This window comes from Rhinatrema bivittatum, chromosome 6 (genome assembly GCF_901001135.1).
Source record: "Rhinatrema bivittatum chromosome 6, aRhiBiv1.1, whole genome shotgun sequence".
Taxonomy (NCBI): Eukaryota; Metazoa; Chordata; class Amphibia; order Gymnophiona; family Rhinatrematidae; genus Rhinatrema; species Rhinatrema bivittatum.
In genome coordinates, this window is record NC_042620.1 from 47,985,216 (window position 1) to 48,007,757 (window position 22,542).

At 40.7% G+C, this 22,542-nt stretch overlaps 1 protein-coding gene across 1 annotated transcript in view; it reads right to left on the reverse strand.

Annotated features, from left to right (window-relative positions):
* NCKAP5 (NCK associated protein 5) overlaps window positions 1-22,542 on the reverse strand; it is a 1,124,153-nt gene that overhangs the window by 1,020,767 nt on the left and 80,844 nt on the right. Inside the window, 1 exon segment of the mRNA XM_029607891.1 lies at window positions 4,238-4,311. Coding sequence (XP_029463751.1) covers window positions 4,238-4,305 — 68 coding nt within the window. The 5' untranslated portion in view covers window positions 4,306-4,311.

A 22,542-nucleotide genomic window follows, 5' to 3' on the forward strand; every position in this document is an offset into this window, starting at 1 on the left:
ACAGAATGTTGGGAATTATTAGAAAGGGAATGGTGAATAAAACTGAAAAAGTCATAATGCCTCTGTATCACTCCATGGTGAGACCGCACCTTGAATACTGTGTACAATTCTGGTTGCCGCATCTCAAAAAAGATATAGTTGCAATGGAGAAGGTACAGAGAAGGGCAAACAAAATGATAGGGAGCACTCCATGAAGTTAGCATGTGGCACATTTAAAACTAATCGAAGAAAGTTCTTTTTCACTCAACACACAATTAAACTCTGGAATTTGTTGCCAGAGGCTATGGTTAGTGCAGTTAGTATAGCTGTCTTTAAAAAAAGGATTGGATAAGTTCTTGGAGGAGAAGTCCATTATCTGCTATTAATTAAGTTGACTTAGAAAATAGCCACTGCTATTACTAGCAACAGTAACATGGAATAGACTTAGTTGTTGGGTAATTGCCAGGTTCTTATGGCCTGGATTGGCCACTGTTGGAAACAGGATGCTGGGCTTGATGGACCCTTGGTCTGACCCAGTATGGCATGTTCTTATGTTCTAATACAAATTCCTTGGGGTGCTCAGCCACCAGGTGGCATTTTGCTGACTGGGAGTTTATTGCATTAATGACAACTGTGTTGTCACACCAGAACACCACCCTCCTGTTGTTCAAATTACTGTCCCAAACAAGCAGAACTACCACAATGGAGAATACCATAACTCCAGGAATGTGATGCATGGTGCAACATGGTGTCATATGGATGACACCATGTTGCACCAAGTCCAACAGCTACATGACCATGCACATGCCACTTAAAAATACACATCAGAGAAGAGCTTCAAATCACTGCTAGCAACCGGTGTTGCATATAGGGAAAAGTAACCATTGCTGTAGTTACACGATGTTAGGTTCCATATTAGGAGCTACCACCCAGGAAAAAGATCTAGGCATCATAGTGGATAATACTTTAAAATCGTCGGCTCAGTGTGCTGCAGCAGTCAAAAAAGCAAATAGAATGTTAGGAATTATTAAGAAGGGAATGGTTAATAGAACGGAAAATGTCATAATGCCTCTATATCGCTCCATGGTAAGACCACACCTTGAATACTGTGTACAATTCTGGTCGCCGCATCTCAAAAAAGATATAGTTGCGATGGAGAAGGTACAAAGAAGGGCAACCAAAATGCTAAAGGGGATGGAACAGCTTCCCTATGAGGAAAGGCTGAAGAGGTTAGGGCTGTTCAGCTTGGAGAAGAGACGGCTGAGGGGAGATATGATAGAAGTCTTTAAGATCATGAGAGGTCTTGAACGAGTAGATGTGACTCGGTTATTTTCACTTTCGAATAATAGAAGGACTAGGGGGCATTCCATGAAGTTAGCAAGTAGCACATTTAAGACTAATCGGAGAAAATTCTTTTTCACTCAACACACAATAAAGCTCTGGAATTTGTTGCCAGAAGATGTGGTTAGTGCAGTTAGTGTAGCTGGGTTCAAAAAAGGTTTGGATAAGTTCTTGGAGGAGAAGTCCATTAATGGCTATTAATCAATTTTACTTATGGAATAGCCATTGCTATTAATTGTATCAGTAGCATGGGATCTTCTTAGTGTTTGGGTAATTGCCAGGTTCTTGTGGCCTGGTTTTGGCCTCTGTTGGAAACAGGATGCTGGGCTTGATGGACCCTTGGTCTGACCCAGCAAGGCAATTTCTTATGTTCTAATGTTCTTATGTTCTAAGAAGTCTATCCACATAGCCAGGTCCTTTTTAATGTCTCTGCTGACATGCATGTCACCATGATGACATGATGTCACCATGAATATCGGTATAGAAAAGCGCCTAAATAAATAAATAAATAAATAAATAAATAAAATGTTCATTCAGCCCACCTTTAGTTGACAAGACAAGATGTCTGAGGAAAACATGGTCCATGAGTATGACCCTGGTGGTAAATGCCTAGTTGTCAATCGGAGACTTCTCCTCCAGGAACTTGTCCAAACTTTTTCAAACCCAGCTACATTAACTGTATTTACTACATCGTCTGGCAATGAATTCTAGAACTTAACTGTGCATTGAGTAAAAAATAATTTTCTCTATTTAGTTTAAATGTGTTATTTACTAATCTCATGTAGTGTCCCCATGTCTTTGATTTTTTTGAAAGAGTAAATACCTGATTCATATTTACCCGTTCAAGTCCTTTCATGATTTTTTAGAACTCTATCATAGCCATATCTTCACCAAGCTGAACAGCCCTAACCCCTTTAGCCTTTCCTCTTAGGGGAGCTGTTCCATCTCCTTTATCATTCTGGTTGCCCTTCTCTGTACCTTTTCCAGTCCAACTATAACGTTTTGAGATGCGGTGACCAGAATTGCACCCGGTACTCAAAGTATGGTCTCACCATGGAGCCATACAGAGGTATTATGTCATTCTCCATTTTATTCACCATTCCTTTCCTAATAATTCCTAACATTCTGTTTGCTTTTTTTGATTGCTGCAGCACAATGAGCAGATGATTTCAATGTATTGTTCTTTTTTTTTTTTAAATTTATTAATTTTATTGACTGGTAAATTGTAACAAAACAAGTATTGCACCATCGCAGGAAAAACATCAAAAAGAAAACATATACAAACACGTCATAAATGATTCCTAACATAGTGTACATTGAAAGTAAACAAACCAGTAGTCAGTTTTTGGTTAAGTCCCTTAGACTGTCCCCCCAGTCCCCGTCCCCCCCTCAATGTATTGTCCTCTCTGACACCTAGATCCTTTTCCTGGGTAGAAACTCCCGATATGGAGCTTAATATCATGTGACTACAGCATGGATTGCTTTTTCCTATGTGCATCATTTTGCACTTGTCCATATTAAATTTCATCTGCCATTTGGATGCCCAGTTTTCCAGGCTCATAAGGTCTTCCTGCAATGTATCACAATCCTCTTGTAATCCAAAACAAAATGAATTAAAACAAACATACAAAAAACAAAAACCACAATAGAAAATGAAAAAAAAAACAAACAAAAAAAACATTTGGAACACCCAGTACCCTAACCCTCCAGAGACAATCTATAATGAAACAAAAATTTGGTAGCTGCACATCCCTAAAAAGAGGAAAACTGGAACTAACACCATTGGGAAATCTGGCCTCTAACATAAAGAAGAAGGGAGAAAGGACAAATTACGTTTATTAAGAGCGAGCATACTGACTGTATTTAGATTGTCTTTCCTAATTTTTCTCTACACCTCTAACTCAGAAAACTAAACTGGGAACACAAAACTTCTTTGTGGAGTACCACTTCTTCCACAAGGCAGAGTTAAGTGTATCCTTACCATCAGAGGCCCAATTACACCTCACTTTCTCCTGGTAAGAAAAATGCTAAATGGCCACCCCTACACACTGCCTACTAGATGGAACTATAAGTCCATCCATAAGCTAGGGCATGTCTGAAAGAAGAAGGTGCACAAGTAGAAAAGAGAGGCAGCCATGTGAAATCTCTATTCTGCAGAATGTGCAGGTGTGCAAAGTTTCAGAGCCTTAGAAGCCTTTTACATGGGTAAAGAGAATGTTAGCTCTCCCGAGTCAGCCATGCCAGTGCAAATGGAGTTGCACCCACTTTGGTAGTGCATGAACCTTTGGCTGCATAGAAAGGCAACATTTCAGGGACCATTTCAGAGGCCCGTTTGGAAACTACGCACACATGTTTAATTTATTTCAAAAAGCAAACCTGTTGTAGGCGTGAAGTTAATGCGCTCGGTGGACACCAATGTTTTGAAACATGCAAGGGTACAAATGTCCTTTTAGCTACTTAATAACCTGACATTCAAACACTACACAAGTACCTTCTATTTAAAAATAGACTTATTTTATGCAGGCTTAAAAGTAAAATGCCCTCTCCTCGCCCCTGAAAACGTAACACTTTATGCACAGGAGGGAACCTCTGGAGGTTCTTGTTCCAGCAGGAGAGAAAATACTGCGGGCTGAATTCTTCCAGAAATTCAGTCATTCATGATACTAAGGAGCTTTGCATAACCGAGGATAATTTCCAGGGATACTGCTTAAAGCACATTCTTATGTAAGCTTCAAATTGGTGGGGGAAACCGGTAGTGAACAGGGCTTTTCAAGATTTTCAACCACGCCCCCCTCCTCCCCCCTCCAAAAATTGCATAAGTACTGCAAATTGTATTTAATAATATACTTTACGAATATCCATTTAAAGAACATTTTATGTAAATAAAGAAAGCAAATGCAAGAGCAGCTGTGCTTACCTGCATACAGTGCGGTGCTCTTCTTCTAACTGATTCTGCAAATCTTCTATGCACTTGTTTGAGTCCATGTGTTCCTGGAAAAAAAAAAATCAAGACCAAACACTATTTTAACTTTTAGGGTGCAATAAAAATATGTCTCAGTCCCTCAAATTGTTTAAAAGAGATGACACGATGAAGAGTACTATTGCTGTTAGACTATTCTGTTGCCACGATACCACCCTGGTCCCTGGGATATTGACCGCTCCCATGCCAAACAGATTCCACGTCTTTCTTCAGCTTTCCTCCAATGCATTTCAAAAATATTTATTTATTTATTTATTTATCTATCTATCTATTTATTTATTTATTTACTTATTTAAAGAGTCTTCTATACCGATGTTAGTTGAAACATCACCTCGGTTTACATGGAACAAAAGCAACGGAAATTACAAGTAACAGGGGAAGGGTAGGGGGTACAAAAAACCAATAGGAGAGCAGAGAAGCATAGGAACAATTAACAAGTGAACTATAATGTCATAAGAACAAGTTCATAGTCAAATTCAGGTCATGATCCATCCATGAGCTATGATCCATGATCCATCCATCGATTACTACTATCATTTCTGTAGCGCTGCTAGACATTTTATCCAGATCAACAAGTATTAATTACACAGGCCTGGATTTAGGTGTAGGCAACGTAGGCAACTGTCTCCGGTGCCAAATTATTATAGGCTGCTGCCAAATTATTGTGTGGTTAATGCCGATGCATCATGCCTGAATCCAGGTCTTCTCCCTCTTGTGATGCTCTCCCCCCCCCCCTGTGTTACAGCTGCGGGCCCCGCTTCAGAAACAGCAGCAAGCAGAACCACAAAATTCAGCCTGGGGTCTCCTGCAACACTCGCGTGCTCACTGGACTTGGGACACCCAGCCTCCTCCCGTCACAGGTGCTAGGGGAGGAAGCAGGGTGTCAAAGGGCCGGTGAGTGTGTGCGAGGGTCGCAGGAGGTCCCGCGCTGAATTTTGCGGATCTGCTTGCCACTGCGTCTGTTGTCAGGCCCGGAGCAGCAACATAGAGGTGGTGGTGGTGGTGGGGGACTGGGAGAGGAATTTCCCCCCTGGGGAGGGGAGGGGTACTGGGCAGCAGATGTGGACAAAACCCTCCCTCCATTGCCTATAGGCTCTGGTAATTTAAATCCGGCCCCGGCGTTACATAAAACATATTCGGGCAGGATTTCTTAAGAAAAAAGTTGTCATTAAAGATAAAAATATGTTCTTTTGGATGCCCATTTTGTATATCATTTCATCTCTCCGGAGCAATAGTTTTCTGCCCAGTCAATGGCTATCTTATATGCATATATCACACTGCATAATGGAGACAATAAAAAAAAAAACTACCCGCATCGGTGTAAATTCCTGCAGGTAGTTTTTACCCATGGGATTTCCACCAGTAGTGAAAACAAAATTGCACAGATAGTTTTGCTTTGCTTATTGCCCTGGAAAAGGTACTCACAGAGATGTGCTTCTGCTTTTACCTACAGGTTAATGTTACACTCACTGTTGTCTCCTTTGACCTAATCGTGCCCCTGGGAAGGCCTCTGCCATATGCGGGTAAACGTACTCGCGTTGTGGAGCAATATGCATAATTTCACTTGCATAGAGGGTAGGCAATTTTCAAAAAGGCCATTTCTGTGGGTAAAAATATTTTGTACACAGACATGGCTATGAATCTGCATTTAACATGTCTTGCATAGTAATATGCAAAACTCACTTTTCTAGTGCCATGGACAGAGATGGCATAGCTTGTCCCATATGGTTCATGCACCATTTTGACACACTTCTGGTAGAAGCAATGTGAAAAAAAAAGTAGAAAAAAAAAAGATTGAAATCAGAGGAGTGAACGACATGCAAGGAGAGAGAAAAGACAAAGTAGCATGCAAGTTAGTGCAGGAAAGAGAGAATTGGATGACATAGAGAAAGACTGGGAAGAAAACTGTGTAAGAAGGAGAAAAAAGAGATGAGAGCAAAAGGGATGGAAAGGTAAACATATATAGAGAGAAAAAAAACACAACAAGGGTAGAAGAGGAGACATAACAGGGAGAGGGAGATATACCACAGAAGGAGAAAGTAAAACAAAGGCAGAGGAAGACAAATAAAATACCCAAGGGTTGCCACTTATTTGCCTAGTTCTCTAGTTTGTACTTTGCTTACTTACATGGACCATCCCTAAATACTGCTTACCTTCACTCACCAATATACCAAGACCAATGTTCTCAAAAGATATTTATATACATTTTGGCACTCAAATAAAATAGGCTTCCTACTCTACTATAACGCGCACACACACACATTGAGTAGCTATGCCATCAAAAGAGAGCAAATCATCAGCTAATAAGCAGAGAGTTTATTGCAATGTCTATGAAATATGTATTATATATTAGCTGTAACTGTGTCAGCACTAAGGTGGGATTATTGATGGCACCTTTGGGCAAAAAATATAAAAACAAAGCAGGATGTAAGAGACCAGATGTTCAAGTCAAGTGTGTTTGTAGAATTTCCACAACTGGGAAATTATGAAATGCTGTGACATATGTTACTGCCTACAGCAATTAGTATGTGATACAGCACTAGTTTATAAAAAAAAATTCTTCTCTTACAAAAATTGTGACATTCAGTTTGAACATTATGAAACCTATGTAGTAAAACTCATGCTAAAATTGTTAGAGCATGTGCAAACTAAAAAGTTTACCATGTATGCTAAAATAGTTCTTGTTTTTGTGCACCTGCTGCAACTCAGCCTTTTTAGGTATGTGAAACAGTGTGCATGCTAACCTTAAAAGTGCATGTTGCATCTCAAAATGCCCCATACTAAGCATATATCTCCTTATCGCCACTATCAAGATTACCCTGACATCCCAATCCAGGCCTTGATAATTTTTTAGTGTACGTGCCTGGACTAAAAGAAATGAAAAGTAGATCATTTTTAAGTGTGTGTGCTTGACTAAAAGAAAGGAAAGGTAGGTAATTTTTAAGTGTATGTTGTTATGGGAGTCTCTGTTTAGTGGACCCTTGGGCCGACCTGCTGGAGACTGGGAAAGGTGGTCAATGTCTCTAATGAATAGCAGGCCGGGAGGCAGATGTTCAGGCAGGACGTAGATGCTCTTCACCCTGGAAGCTGGTGCTCCCCCGGGAGGAGCCCGTAGGAGCCCAACCGCTGGGACTTAGGTGGCTTCACCCTTGGAAGCCGAAGCCCCCCAGGGAGGAGCCCGTAGGGGCCCGGCCGCTGGGACTTAGGCGGGTTGTGGATCAGGACAGGTAACTGGAACCAGACTAGAACAGTAGCAATACTGTAACTGGGCTCGAGTTCTGGAACCAGGCAGGAACTGTAGCAGGATTCGGGTACTGGAACCAGGCAGGAACTGTAGCAGGATTCGGGTACTGGAACCAAGCAGGTACTGAAGCAGGCAGGCAGGAACCAGGCAGGTACTGTAGCAGGAAAGGAGCGACGAAGCAAAGCGAGTCACTCCGGGGCACAGCGCAACAGGAAACCAGGAGGCTAACCCGTTGCAAGGCAAAGACTGGATGGCCGCGGCCGGCTTATGAAGGCAGTGGCGTCCGACGTCAGGAGTTGGGCGGAGTCACCACTGGCGGGAAATGGCCTAGAAAAGCGCCCAAGTGGCGCGGCGCACGCACCTAGGAGCCGGGCGTCCAAGGGAGACCTCGCAGCGGCGCAGCCCCAGTGGGGACGCTGCCTAACAGGCCGCAACCCAGGCCTCTGGAAGCGGGAGCAGGTCCTGGAGCCTGGAGGTAAGGGCCTGGCCGCTGTGCTCGCGGCCAGAACCGCAACATATGTGCCTGACTAAAAGAAAGGAAAGGTAGGTAATGTTTAAGTGTATGTGCCTGACTAAAAGAATGGAAAGGTAGGTCATTTTTACATGTATGTTCCTTAATAAAAGATAGGAAAGTTAGATAATTTTGTAGTTTGTGTGCATCACTAAAACAAAGGAAAGATATTTATTTATTTATTTATTTTTAATTTTTATATACCGAAGTTCTTGTAGGGACTACAAATCACTCCGGTTTTCATAAAACGAAGAACTGCTCAACAGAGAGCGGAGCTTTACATGGAACCGTATAACATATGGAACAGTGTAACTGGTAATTTTTTAGTGTGCCTTTCTTTCTTTCTTTCTTTCCCTTTGACCCACCCCAACTCCTTCCCATCCTAACCACATTCTTTGATTTATTGATTTTTAAGAGGAAAAGAGACGTTTTCACATCAAAAATCAATCAGGGATCTATCTAAAACAAGGGAGTGACCCAGTCCTTATAAATTGAGTAATTATTGTCCCCCTTCCAGATCATTGTCAAATTAACATTAAATACACCACATAAATTGAATATATTCATGCCTAATCAATTAGCAACCTAAATTAACAAGGATGGTAACTTTCAAAGGGGCGCACGGGTGCATATTGATGTGTGCATGTCGGCACATGCCCAGGACATGTCGGTTTTATAACACATGCACATACGCACATATGTTATAAAATAGCCTTGGCATAGGTATGTGTGCTCCTAATTTTGCAAGTATATTTGTAAACCACTCCAAACTTTGGAGGGCATGGTTAATAAATGATTTTAAAAATAAATAAATAAATAAATACATAGATACAATTAATAGGCACGCTCAACCGTGCAATTCGGTTTTCTGCCACATAAGTAATTTTATAACTGGCGTGCGTACATGCCAAAACCAATTTCACCAGTTCACCCAGTGTAGAGCAAGGTCCTTCAAACTCCCCTGGTTTAATAGACTGCACTCCCCCCAGTTACCCCAGACCCATTAAACCCCTCAGGAATGGTTTTTTTTGTGTGTGTTTTACCCTTACACCTCCTCCATGGCAGAAGTAAAGCTACGCAGCACTAGACCTGGGCCCGCACACATCTTTTCACCCCGCCTTGAAATGTTTATGTCGTCCCCCCCCCCACCACGTCCATTTTTTATTCTGAGAGAGATGTGTGCACAGTGGGAGATACGCGTGCATGTAGGTGGCTTTTAAAGTATGGCAGGCATGTGTAAGCCCTACAGGTGTGTGAATTTCCCTATTTTGGCGAGTGCTGGTCTTTTACAATTCATCTTTATTAATAATATTAAGATGCATATAGCAAACTAGCAGCGAGAGAGGCGCCTTCCAGTCTTTTGCACTGGGTGCCACATGTATGATTATCTATTGGTGAGAGGTTGTATGTGCACGCCCAGTTCAAGGAGCTTTTGGCTCTCAAAGAACGAGTACGATCTCTGGAGGCTAGAGTGGTAGACCTGGAGGAGCTGAGGCAGACAGAGAGGTATACAGAGGAGACCTTCAGGGACAAAGTAGCCAAGTCCCATCTCCAGTCTGGCAGTCCCTGTGCTATCTTAGAGAAGGCAAGGTCACCTGAATGGAAAGCATCACCTTGGTATAGCAAGAAGAGATCCTGTAGCTAGGATCTGCTATCTATCTAGATAATGTAATATCCTCTTGCTCCAAGGATAGATCTCCAAGGGCTAGTGCCCAGGAGAGAAGGCCTAGATTGGCCATTGTAGTTGATGATTCAATTAATAGGAATGTAGATAGCTGGGTGGATGGCAGATGTGAGTATCGCTTGGTACCTTGCTTGCCTGGTATGAAAGTGGTGGACTTCATGCCTCACATATGTAGGATTATAGACAGTGCTGGGGAGGAGCTGGCTATCTTGGCACATGTGGGCACCAATGACATGAGAAGGTGTGGGAGGGAGGTTCTGGAAGCCAAATTTAGGCAATTAGGTAGAAAGTTGAAATCCAGAAACTCCAGGGTGGCATTCTCTGAAATGATCACTGTTCTACGCGCAGGGCCCCAGAGGCAAGCAGAGCTCTGGAGACTCAATGCAGGGATGAGACAATGTGCAGGGAAGAAGACTTTAATTTTGTTAGGAAATGGGTAACATTTTGGGGAAGGGAGAACCTATTCTGAAAGGACAGGTTGCACCTTAACCAGAGTGGAATCAAGCTGTAGGCATTAATCTTTAAAAATGAGATAAAGCAGCTTTTAAACTAGAACAAGGGGGAAAGCTGTCACTCAGCAGTGCATGATTCAGAAGGAGGCATCTTTGAAGTATACTAACGGAAAAAGGAAGTTAGAGCATCCCGATAAAGGGGTTCCAATAAAAACAAAAGTAGCCTATTTATCTATAAGTAAAGAACAGATTGACTTAAAAAGTTCAAAACTATCCCTGTTAATTGCCAAGAAAGTTGCATATACAAATAATAAACAAACCTTGAAATGTTTGTATGCAAATGCAAGAAGTCTAAAAAGTAAGATGAGAGAGTTAGAATGTATAGCACTGAATGAAGAGGTAGACATAATTGGCACCTTAGAAACCTGGTAGAAAGAGGATAACCAATGGAACAGTGCTATACCAGGGAACAAATAATATCACAATTGTAGGATGGATCAAATTGTTGGGGTTTTGGTACTTTATGTTAGGGATGGCATATAGTCCAACAGGATAAAGATTCTGCAGGAGATTATATGCCCAGTAGAATCTTTTTGGATGGAAATTCCATGTGTGATGGAGAAGAGTATAGTGGTGAGGGTATACTATCGCTCCCTTGGCCAAAATGAACAGATGAACAATGAAATGTTAACAGAAATTAGGGAAGCTAACAAATATGGCAGCACAGTAACAATGGGAGACTTCAATTACTCAAATATTGACTGGGTAAATGTCACACCAGTATATGCTAGAGAGGTAAAATTCTAGATGAAATAAATGGCTGCTTTATGGAGAAGCTAGTCAGGAACCAATGAGAAGGGAGCCATTTTAGATCTAATTCTTAATGGAATGTAGGATTTGGTGTGACAGATAATGGTAGAGAGGCCACTTGGCAACAGTGATCATAATACAATCAAATTTGACTTAATAACTCGAAGGAAGACATTAAGAAAATCTACTGCTCTAGCATTTTACTTTGAAAAGGAACAATTTGATAGCATTTTTTTTTTAAAGAAGACTTTGATAAAATAAGGAAAATATTTGGCAGAAAAATGAAAATGTGCAGCTACAAAGGTTAAGAGTTTACATCATGCATGGACATTGTTTGAAAATACCATCTTGGAACCCCAGACCAAATGTATTATATATATTAGAAAAGATGGAAGGAAAGCCAAATGACTGCCTGCATGGTTAAAAGGTAAGGTAAAAGAGACTAATTTAACCAAAAGAACTTCTTTCAAAAATTGGAAAAAGGATCCATTTGTAGAAAATGGGAAAAAGCATAAGAATTGGCAAGTCAGATATAAAACATTGATAATCAGTAGGTATATTGCTTGTAAATGTCTTGTTTTAAACTTTTATATATGCTCTGCTGATTATTTTTATGAGTTTATTTTATTTTATTTTTTTATTTAGTATAATATACTTCGCTTATTGCTTGTAAACCACTTAGCATGGTTGCAGCATTATAGGTGACATAAAAGAAATTGTAAATAAATAAATACGCCAGGCAAAAAAACAAGTTAAAAAGAAGCTAGCCATAGAGACAAAAACTCATAATAAAACTTTTTAAAATATATTCTCTGTATTCGTAGTACCTCTGCCCTTGTTAACCAAAGCGGAAGTTGGAATTTTAGATGATCTAGGGTTTAAAGAGGCACTTAGGGAAGACAAAGCCATAGCAGAAAGACTAAATGTTTTCCTTCGATGTTTACTGAATAGAGTGTTGGGGAGATACCAGTGCCATCATTTAATGGTGTTGATTAGGAAGAGCAAACAAATCACAGAGAACCTGGAAAATATAATAGGGCAGATTGATAAACTAAAGAGTAGGAAATCACCTGGAACAGATGGTTTAAGCCTCAGTGTTCTAAAAGAACTAAAACATGAAATTGCAGAACTATTACAAGTAATTTTTAATATGTCATTAAAATTGTCTATTGTACTTGAAAACTGGAGGGTAGCCAATGCAACGCTGATCTTTAAAAAAGTTCCGGGGTGATCTGGGAAAGTATAGACCAGTAAGTTTAACTTCAGTGCTGGGAAAAATCATGGAAACTATTCAATGAACAAAATCACAAAATATATAGAAAGATATGGTTTAATGGGACACAGCTAGCATACATTTACACAAGGAACTATTACCTCACCAATCTGCTACATTTTTTGAAGGGGTAAATAAACATGTGGATAATGGTGAACTGATGAATATTTGGATTTTCAGATGGTGTTTGACAAAGTGCCCCATGAGAGAATCATGAAAAACATTAAAACGTCATGGGATAGGAGGCATTGTCCTTTTTTGGATTGCAAACTGGTTATGTAAACTGGTTAACAGATAGGAAACAGAGAGAAGGACTAAATGGTTAGTTTTCTTAGTGGAGAAAGGTAAACAGTAGCGTTTCTCGGGGATCTGCACTGGGACTTTTTTTTATATATTTATAAATGATCTAGGAAAGGGAACAATGAGTGAAGTGATCAGATTTGCAGATGACACAAAATGATTGTTGCATTCAACAGTTCACGGGTGAACTTCTGCTCTTAATTCCAGCCCCGATGTCATTACGGACCCCCCAGACTATGACGCAGCAGGCTGCCACGCTCAAACAAGGCCGATAACGCCTGCAGCAGGACACTGTCGACTCACACTGATGCTGTTCCTAGGTGCATATGCGTGTCCTCCTCAAACTTAAAAGGCCCATGGCAGGAAATCTCCCACAGTGCCATGGATGACATCATTGCCTTTGGCCCATAAAAGGGTCTTTCTCCCTGCAGTCTATGCCTCAGCAATAGATCCACAACTGTGAGTAGAGCAAGTTGCCTCAGCATTTCCTGGTCTTCGTTACTGTGTTCTTGCTCTACGTTCCTGTGTTCCTGGTCTTTTCTCAGCAGTCCCTGGTCTTCATTCCCCAGTTCCTGGTCTTTGTCTTAATCTTGTGGTCAGTCTCCAGTTTTTCATCAGGTCCTTGTCTTATGGTCAGTCTTCAGGTCTTCAGTGTCTTCTGAGTCTTCCTGCCTACCTCTGCCATTCCTCACCTCTCTGCCTGACTATCCATCCTGCCTTCCTTCGGATGGATCTCTAGTTCTGACTTTGGCTTGCTTGACACTCAACTATGCTTGATTTTCGTTTGCCACTGACCTCTGCTTGGCTCTCATTGATGCTTGAACTTCACCTGCCACCGACTGCTGCTTGACTACTGATCACATCTGTATACCACCTTCCTTGACTAGTGCCTGCTTCTGATGTCTCCTGAACCCAGCCTGCCACGGGCCCTGGCCTGTCACCCAACCATGTCCATGGATATCCAGCTTGTCAGCAGAGGACTAAGACCTGCCAACCCCTTCACCCAAGGGCTCAACATAAGGGGAATGAGGGCTGGTAAAGCTGAAGCTCCAGTTAAGCCTCTGCCACAGCTAGTTCTGCCAGCTACTTCATTCTAAGGGTCCATGCCTGTAACAGTTATTACGAGTTGTTAAATCAGAAGCGGATTGTGAGAAATTGCAGAAGGACCTTATGAGACTGAGAAACTGAGCATTCTTCTGGCAGATGAAATTTAATGTAGAAAGTGCAAATTGATACACATAGGGAAAAGTAACCAACACTGTATTTATAATATATTAGGTTCCATATTAGGAGTTACTAATCAGGAAAAAGATCTGAGCATCATTGTTGACAATACTTTGAAATCCTCTGCTCAATGTGTGTCTGCAGTCTAAAAAGCAAAGAGAATGTTAGGAATTATTAGGAAAGGAAAATAAAATGGAGAATGTTATAATACCTCTGTATCGCTCCATGGTGATTCTGCACCTAAAGTACTGTGTGTAATTCTGGTCACCACATCTCAAAAAAGATATAGTTGGATTGGAAAAAATACAGAGAAGTGTGACCAAAATGATAAAGGGGATGGAACATCTCCCCTAAGAGTTACGGCTAAAGAGGTTAGGGCTGTTCAGTCTTGTGAAGATATGGCTGAGGGGAAACACGATAGAAGCATATAAAATCATGAGTGGAATAGAACGGATAAATGTGAGTTGGTTATTTACTCTTTCAAAAAAAAGACAAAGACTAGGGGACACTCCATGAAGTTAGTAAGTGGCACATTTAAAACTAAATGGAGAAAATTCTTTTCACTCAATGCACAGTTAAGCTCTGGAATATATTGCCAGAGGATGTGGTAAATGCAGTTAATGTAGCTGGGTTTGAAAAAGGGTTAGACAAGTTCCCGGAGAAGTTCATAAACTGTTATTAACCAACTAGCCTTGGGGGAAAGCCATTACTTATCCGTGGGCATTAGCAGCATGGGATTTATTTACTATTTGGGATCTTGCTAGGTACTTGTGACCTAGATTTGCTACTGTTGGAAACAGGATCCTGGGTGTGATGAACCCTTGGATTGACTCAGCATGGCAATTCCTATATTCTTATGACCCAGCCATCAGGATCACCTGAAGACCCCCTACCTCTACCAACAACATCTAGGCCTCAGTAGTTTAATCAGTGGATTTTAGTTGAGGGATTTCAGGGGTGGGGGAGTGTTATCTTGACATGGGAGTCAGAGCAGTGCTCAAGCTGTACAAAATTAACAAGGGGAGCTTCAGAAATCTACTTATACTGTAGATACATGTTCCTATAATCAGCTATTTGACGATGAGTTTTTTCTGCAACATTTTGGAAATTGCTTTTATTGCAAGTTACGAAGTTTTCACTTAATTACTACATTCATTTGTGAATGTTGCATATGTCCTTCCTGAAGTGCCTACTGAACTTTCTCCCTTTACCCGCTCTTTCCGAACCACCCTCCCAAATGGCATTCAGTGCATCTAAGATGTAGAGCAGCACACTTATCAAATATTATATACATATATAATAGTTTAATATTTCAAAGTTTATGTATTCAAATAACTATACAGAAAAAATATTTTTTTACTTTTATTTTTTTCTACCTAACAGCTTTTTTTTCATCATAGGATTTGCAATTTTTCTTTTTCAGTCTTCTGAATCCTTTTCCTGACATTCTTTCCATTTTACCATTCCATATATATCTCCTTTCTTTCATTTTTCCTCTCCTTCCACCTCACTGTCAATATTGTCTCTTTCATCTCGCTATTTCCAATACCTCTTCAATTCTCCATATCTTCCCTCTTCTTTGTCTTCATTTCACACCCTTCCACCTCCTCTCTAACTTTGTGCCTCACTTGCTCCCACTAATGTCCCCCTTTCTCCTCATTTTCTCTCTCAGTATTAACTTCCTGTTTGCCTTTCCCTCTCCTCTTCATTTCTCATTCCCTATTGCTCTAAGCAAACACTCCATCTCTCTTCTTCATTGCCTCTCAATTGCATCTAAACTCTCTACATTTCTGCCTGATTCTCAGTCTTCTATCTTCCCCTTTTAGAAGAACTTCATCCTCCTCAGCTGTTTCCCCTTTACAGTCCCTCTTTTTCATCTCCTTCTCGCAGTGCACCTTAGTCAACCTCTACTTCCTTTCCTCATTTCCACCCAGCATATCTATTTCTCAATGCTCTCCCTCCTGCTCCTATCTCCCTTTCTTTCTATGCCTCTCAATCTCCATCTCCCTCTTTCAGTACTTTCCAGCCTCCATCTCCCTCTTTGTAAATGAAAGAACATAGCAAATGCCATGCTGGATCAGACCAAGGTCCATTGAGCCCTGAATCCTCTCTCTGACAGTGGCCAGTCTGGGTCGCAAGAACCTGGCAGATCTCTAAAAGTAGACTTTTGGCCTTGCCCTGGAAATCCAATGCTTTGCATAGATCATACTTCGTTATCTTTAACCGTTTCATGTCCTTTTTCACTTTTATGTATTTTATTTATTGACATTTTTTTATATTTCTCATTCCATATTATGTTCAATGGGGAGCTCATAGTGTAAATATGTAAAATATACATTCAACAATACAGACTAAAAACCCCCAACATCATCATCTAAAAACCAATTCATAAAATTAAACTTTAAAAAGCAATATTAAAATAGAATGCTTTTACTTGCCTCCTGAATATTTTAATATTGTTAACCCTGCACAGTTCTACTGGTAAAGTATTCCATAGTGCTGATGACAAATGACTAAATGCCTTTGCCCCTGTAGTCTGCAATATAGTCTCTCATATAGCTAGTATAGTTTTCTTTTTCAACATTTCTTCTCCCTAATCTTGTCTGGTATTTAGCTTTTGATGGTTTATACCACATTAAAAGGCAGGGGCAGTAAAAGTGTAGCACCAAAAACCAATGCTTCTCCATTATTACTGCTTCTCAGATAATGGAGGCAGTATTTGTAAAATCTGATTCAGAAGAAATACTGTGTTCTGGATAACCTAAATCACAGGATATTGAATAGCTATTGGCTGAAGAGATTTTGGGGCCTCTAGTCAGTTCCATCTTAGTCTCCAGTGAGGAGGTGGAAGAGGCAGATGAGACTGCAGGGCTGAGATTATACACAGCAAAGAGGAAGACCAACTCAAAGTCTATAGAGCCAGCCTCCTTCCCCTAATGATGCTGAATGAAAATGACATGAGGACCCCTCCAGAGATTTACTCTGGGTTCTCTCTTTTTAGGTCTTTGTACCAATTTGGTTGGTCACTTTGCCCTTCATTTGGAGCCTTGGAGTACTCTTGCCACTGTGGGTGGCTGCACTGTGCCTTTCATTGTGCTTTGGGATCTTCATGTTATTATTTCTGATGCTTTGATCCTCTGTAGCTGCTTTGTTTTTATCTGCCACTTTTGGTGTTTTCGTCTCCTATTAAGGCACCTTGAGCTGTTCAGCCACACTTGGTGCCATATTTCCCCTCTCGTGCTACCTTGGGGGTTCATGCTACTGTTGTTGGTGTCCTTTTGCTTTGTTTCTTTCACAGTGCCTTGGACAACTTCTGCCACTGCTGGCAGTGTTTTGCCCCATTACAGGTCCTTGGGTTATTCATGCCACGTTTGGTATCACGTTGACATATTCTTGATGTATTGGAGTGCCCTTCAACTCTTTGATGATATCTACCCACAAGTTTCATTAGAAATGATTACAAAATCCCAACTTGGGAGCCCAAAATGGGCTGCATTTTTTCCCTCATTGATTTTAATGGGAAACAAATGAACAAATAAAACAAATACATAAAAATTTGTTTTTCATCTGAAACAAAGCATACAAAGGAATGTGACCTACAAAACAAAGAAATGACCTGCTTATTGTCTCTACACATTCCTATGTAGTTTCTTGGATCATGACTGGATTCTTTTATTAAAAATTGAAGTTACATTGGCTACTAGAGGTGGTACCTCAAAAAAATATCATTTCATTTTGACTATTGTTTTGGGAGTGGGCCATTTCGAGTCTACCCCCAGAATCTTTTTTATTTTTTTGTTTTGTTGAATAAAAAAATATCTATGTATAGAACCTGGCCCCAATCTTTCTGCATTATTCAACAATTCAACCCTGACCACCCTAGCCCACCCTCCTGAGACCTTCTGGACTCACCAAAATGTCCCTGGTGGTTTAGCAGGAGGCCCAGGAAACCTCCCGCTCTCAGGCCCGGTGGCTGCCATTACTCACAATGATGCCAGATGCCCCTTTTCCCCATCAGGGGCTCAGACACATCTTATCAGGTTTAATGTTGGAGGTAAAAAACCAAACTCAAGACTGGTGTTAATCATACTAATAAAATGGACAAAAAAGGCCACAACTGGGTTGTTTATACATTTAAATGATAAAGAATAATGTCTTGAAAAAGTGGTATGCATTTGTTTGAAAATTAGCTGAAGACCAGCTGGTGCAACTTTATTAAAGGCCAGGAGTTTACTTGTAGAAATATTGTTGTCTTAAGGAGATAATGCCAGTTCAAGAACATCTGGAAGTGGAACTAAGGTAGAGTTTGAAATAAACTTTGCTTAGATGTAGTTAATTTTGGAATCAAAAGCACTGATGATGTCATTAGCTGTAATAGCCACAGAAGTATCGTTTTCCTTAGAGTGTTGCCCAGTAATGTCGGACACAATTTTAAACAAGTGCTCAGGTCTACCGGTTACTCTGTTAAGAATGATTTTATAATAATTGTTTGATGGATAGAAGATAGTGCCTAATGTTGCTCTAAAACCTACTTTCATCCTCAGGCAACTTATCTTTAGGCCATTTCCTCTCGTGATGTCTGATCTGCTGTTGTAAGATTTTCAGAGCTGGATGGTACCACAAAGGTTCAATTCTTTGTTTACAGGTGACATAATGGATAGGAAAAACTGAATAAAAAGCCTTTTAAGCTCATAATTCCACATAGAGACCATTCCATCTAGAGAAATGTCTTCAAAATCTTATGGAATCTCTAAGACCTGGGCTAATTCATCAGGGTTCAGATCTGTAGTCCTTCTAAGTGGAATTTTATTTTTAACAAGAACCATGGGTGGAAACATTAACACATAACCACATAACCATTAACACATAACCACAACCTAGGCTCAAGTCTTTCTTCTTTTGCCTATCAGTAATACATTTTCCCCTCCCAAGTAGCTAAGCTCCCTCCCCATAGGCTTGTTCATTCTATTAGTTCTGTCCTGGTTCATAGTTATGTTATCCAAGTTGTTTCACATGCCTTGTTCATTGTAAGACTTAAGTTTGTCATTGTTTATTATCTGTTGCAATGTAAACCGGAGTGATAGATAACACTGTTACCTGAACTTCGGTATAGAAAAGTTAATAAATAAATAAAATAAATAAACATAAGAGAAAAGTGATCAGAACATGATGACTCCATGATGAAGATGTGAAGCTAATGGAATTGGTCAGCAGCTGCACCTTATCTGAAGAGAGAATCAGGTCTAATGTGTGACTGCCCTTATAAGTTGTTTGTTTGATCCATTGTGTCATGAAAATATCTGACATTGCTAAAAAATAATAAAAGTGAGACACCATGGAATTTTCAGGTTCATTGGTATGCAGATTGAAGTCATCCAACAAAATAAAGTGTGAACATCTCATGACATACTCATTAATCAAAATAATTAAATCATGAAGATATAGAGGTGGAGGTTGATAGATTAATAAATTAAGGGCCTCATTTACTAAGCATTTTTCCCATTGACACAGAATGAAAGAAAAGTCATAGTAAATCAGGCTTTAAATTTGGAATTCTTATGTAGTTGAAGAAAGAGATATTCAGTTGCCAAGTCTTTTTTAAAGATAATTTTTTAAGATTGAGAAGACCATAAGAGCTGATCGCATTCCTTTCTTCTTGGGTCTGTCTTTGTGAAAAAAAAAAAAGTCTGGTTTAACGGAAATAAACAAACGTGAATATGAGTATAAATAAGGCCTTATTTTAAAAAAATTGTATTAATGTATTTTTCCTTCTGCTTCTTTGTAATTTCAGCACGACTGGAATTGGCTTATATTTGGCTATGGTGCCATTAGTTTGCATTTCCATCTGAATTGCTTCCTTATATTTATATCCCCACCTCACCATCAACCATTGCAGTGACAGTCCTTCACTAGGGAGCTAGAGATTTTGCTTCCCTCTAGAGCCCTGCATGCCCTCTAAGTTCAGCAAGCTGATGGCGATGTTAACTTTGTTCATACCTTGACAGGAATCAGGGTCGGTGCCTGCTTTTTTGCTGCCCTGTGAGAATAATTACTTTGCTCTCCCCACTCCTGCCATTTATTCATTTTCTATCCCGGGCCCACCAAAAATCACCCAGCTCTCTTCAGTGATACAAACTTTACAAACTGACACCTTTCCCCCACCCCTGAATCCATGGCTGGTGCAAGGGTTTTAGGTGCCCCAGGTGAACCTTATAGCCTTGCACAACACTCCCCACCCCTGTCCCATTCCACACACACAGTCAAGAGGTATGAATTTATATTTTACATGAAAAATATCAAAGTACAGTATTCTGAGGAAAAATATCACTTACATTATATTTACATGCATTGCTGTGAGGTCAACCAGAAATCCCTGCAAAAAAAGTCACTTGGAACTCATTTGGTATTAGGCCTATTGTGATGTGTGTTTGGTGTGGGCTTGACCCTCTGAAAACCTTAATACACTTTCCTCATTTCTCACAGGTGCAGAGCATAAACAGTCCCTCACCAAATACAGAATAGAGCAACCATAATGTAGAAATACAAATGCGCAGACCAAAACTGAACTGGAAACCTCAAGAAGCCAGACACTCTATGCAGTGCAACAGTGAAAAACCAGAACCATCATCATTCCTCAAACATCAAATAATAAAATCAAGAAATAAAATAAATAAATACATAATCATAATACTAAAACATACTAATATTATTTCAAAAAATCTGATGAATAAAAGATCAAATAATTAAAAACTCATATACAAGTTTTTTTAAATGTCCCAAACACCAATAAAATATTTCGAATCGACAGACACATCAAATAACACCTGAAAAATAAAACTAAAAAGGATTTTAAAAATTCATGCTCTCCATACCTGGGAACCTTTGATTTCCAGTCACTCTGAGATTGTCATGGATTAGTGGGAGAGGGATACACAAACTTTCTCCTCTCTTTCTTATATATACATACACACAAGCTCACACACACACGCTCCCTGTCTGACAAACCCACAGGCATCTCCAGATCTTCTTTGGTTGGGATCTACCAGCAGCGACAGGCCCTCAGCTTCATTTCAGTTGCTGGCAGGTTGGAATCCACCTGCAGCATCCATTCTCTCTCTTTCTCTCTCTCACATACACACACACACACACACACACACAAAACCCAGGCAGCTCCACTTCTCTCTCACACACATATACACATACATCCCAGACAAGCTCCCATTTACACCCACATACGCCAGGCAGGCTCCCATTCATATCCACCCAAAACCCAGGCAGGCTCCCATTCTCACATACACACACTCCCTGCCCATCCCAGGAAGTTCCCACGCATGCATGTGCACATGCGCACCCCCCACATACACACAGAGAAACATGCACCTCCCCACCCATCCCATGAAGCCTCCCATTCACACACACACACACACACACACACACACACACACACACACACAAACACACACAACCATCACAGCCAGCCTCCCATTCACACACACACACACAAACATGCAGTCAGGGTCCATGGATCAGTCCTCCTCCACTGCTGCTGCCGCCAGCCTGTTCCTTCTTTGTGGAGAGCAGCCGTTCTACAGCTCCTCTTCATGCACTGGCCCCGATGTAATTCGACTCTTGTGGTGCTAGCACTTCCTTCATCGCAAGATGAGAATACAGGAAGTACTAGCTCCACGAGTGTTGAATACCGCAGGGCCAGTCCATGAGGAGGAGTTGCCAGATGGGATTCCTCTTCTCCTGTGGCCTCCTGCTTATTCTGCCACCCGTGGACCTGAACCCATCGGCGGCGGCACGGGCCTCCACTTTTTCTGCCACTGGTGTGATCGGGTCCACAGGCAGCACCACGAGCCTCCTGCCAGTGGTGTGCCGAAGGTCTCCGGTGCCTGGGGGCCAAGGCATTTGTGTGCCTCTCCAGTGCCCCCTCCCCCATTCTTCTTCTTCCCCCAACAATGGAGCTTGGATGTTTCCCTTAAAGCTCATCATACAAAAAAAATATTTTCAAATTCTGGTTGCACCTCTCAGTAATAGCAGCACAAAGCCTTCCACTGCCGGGCATGTTGTGAACTAACACAAAACTCCACAAAAAAAGATACTCAACATCTGTACAGCGAACCTATCATAACATAACAGTAGTAACACCAAGGATTCAAACAACAAGAACCCTACGCTACACACTAGCAGAATCTCTCACCTTGGTCACACGCACAGAGCAGAGGCATATCCTCACCAAATACAGAATAAAGGATCAGAAATTAGAACCAGCAATATGCAGACAAAAACTGAAATGGAAACCCCAAAAAGCCAGACTCTGTGTGTAACAATGGAAAAGTAGAACCATCATTCCTTATAAAACAAATAAAATCAAGAAACATAAAGCATCAATTATAATGGTAAAACCATACCACTAAAAGAATATTTTAAAACGACTGACAAATAGCATAACTTCTATTAATTAAAATCATATACATTTTTTTTTTAATTTCCCAAGCACCAATAAAATATTTTAAAACAGCACATATAACAAATAACACCCAATAATTAAAACTAATAAGGATTTTTAAAAAAAGCCCTTGCTGTCCATACGTGGGAGCTCTTGATTTCCAGTTACCCTGAGATTGTCGAGGATTAGGGGGTTGGGGGGGGGGGGGGGAAGTGGGAAGTGCACAGACTTTAGCCTCTCTCTCTCTCACACATACCCGCATGTCCATTCTCTCTCACATACACTGTCACAT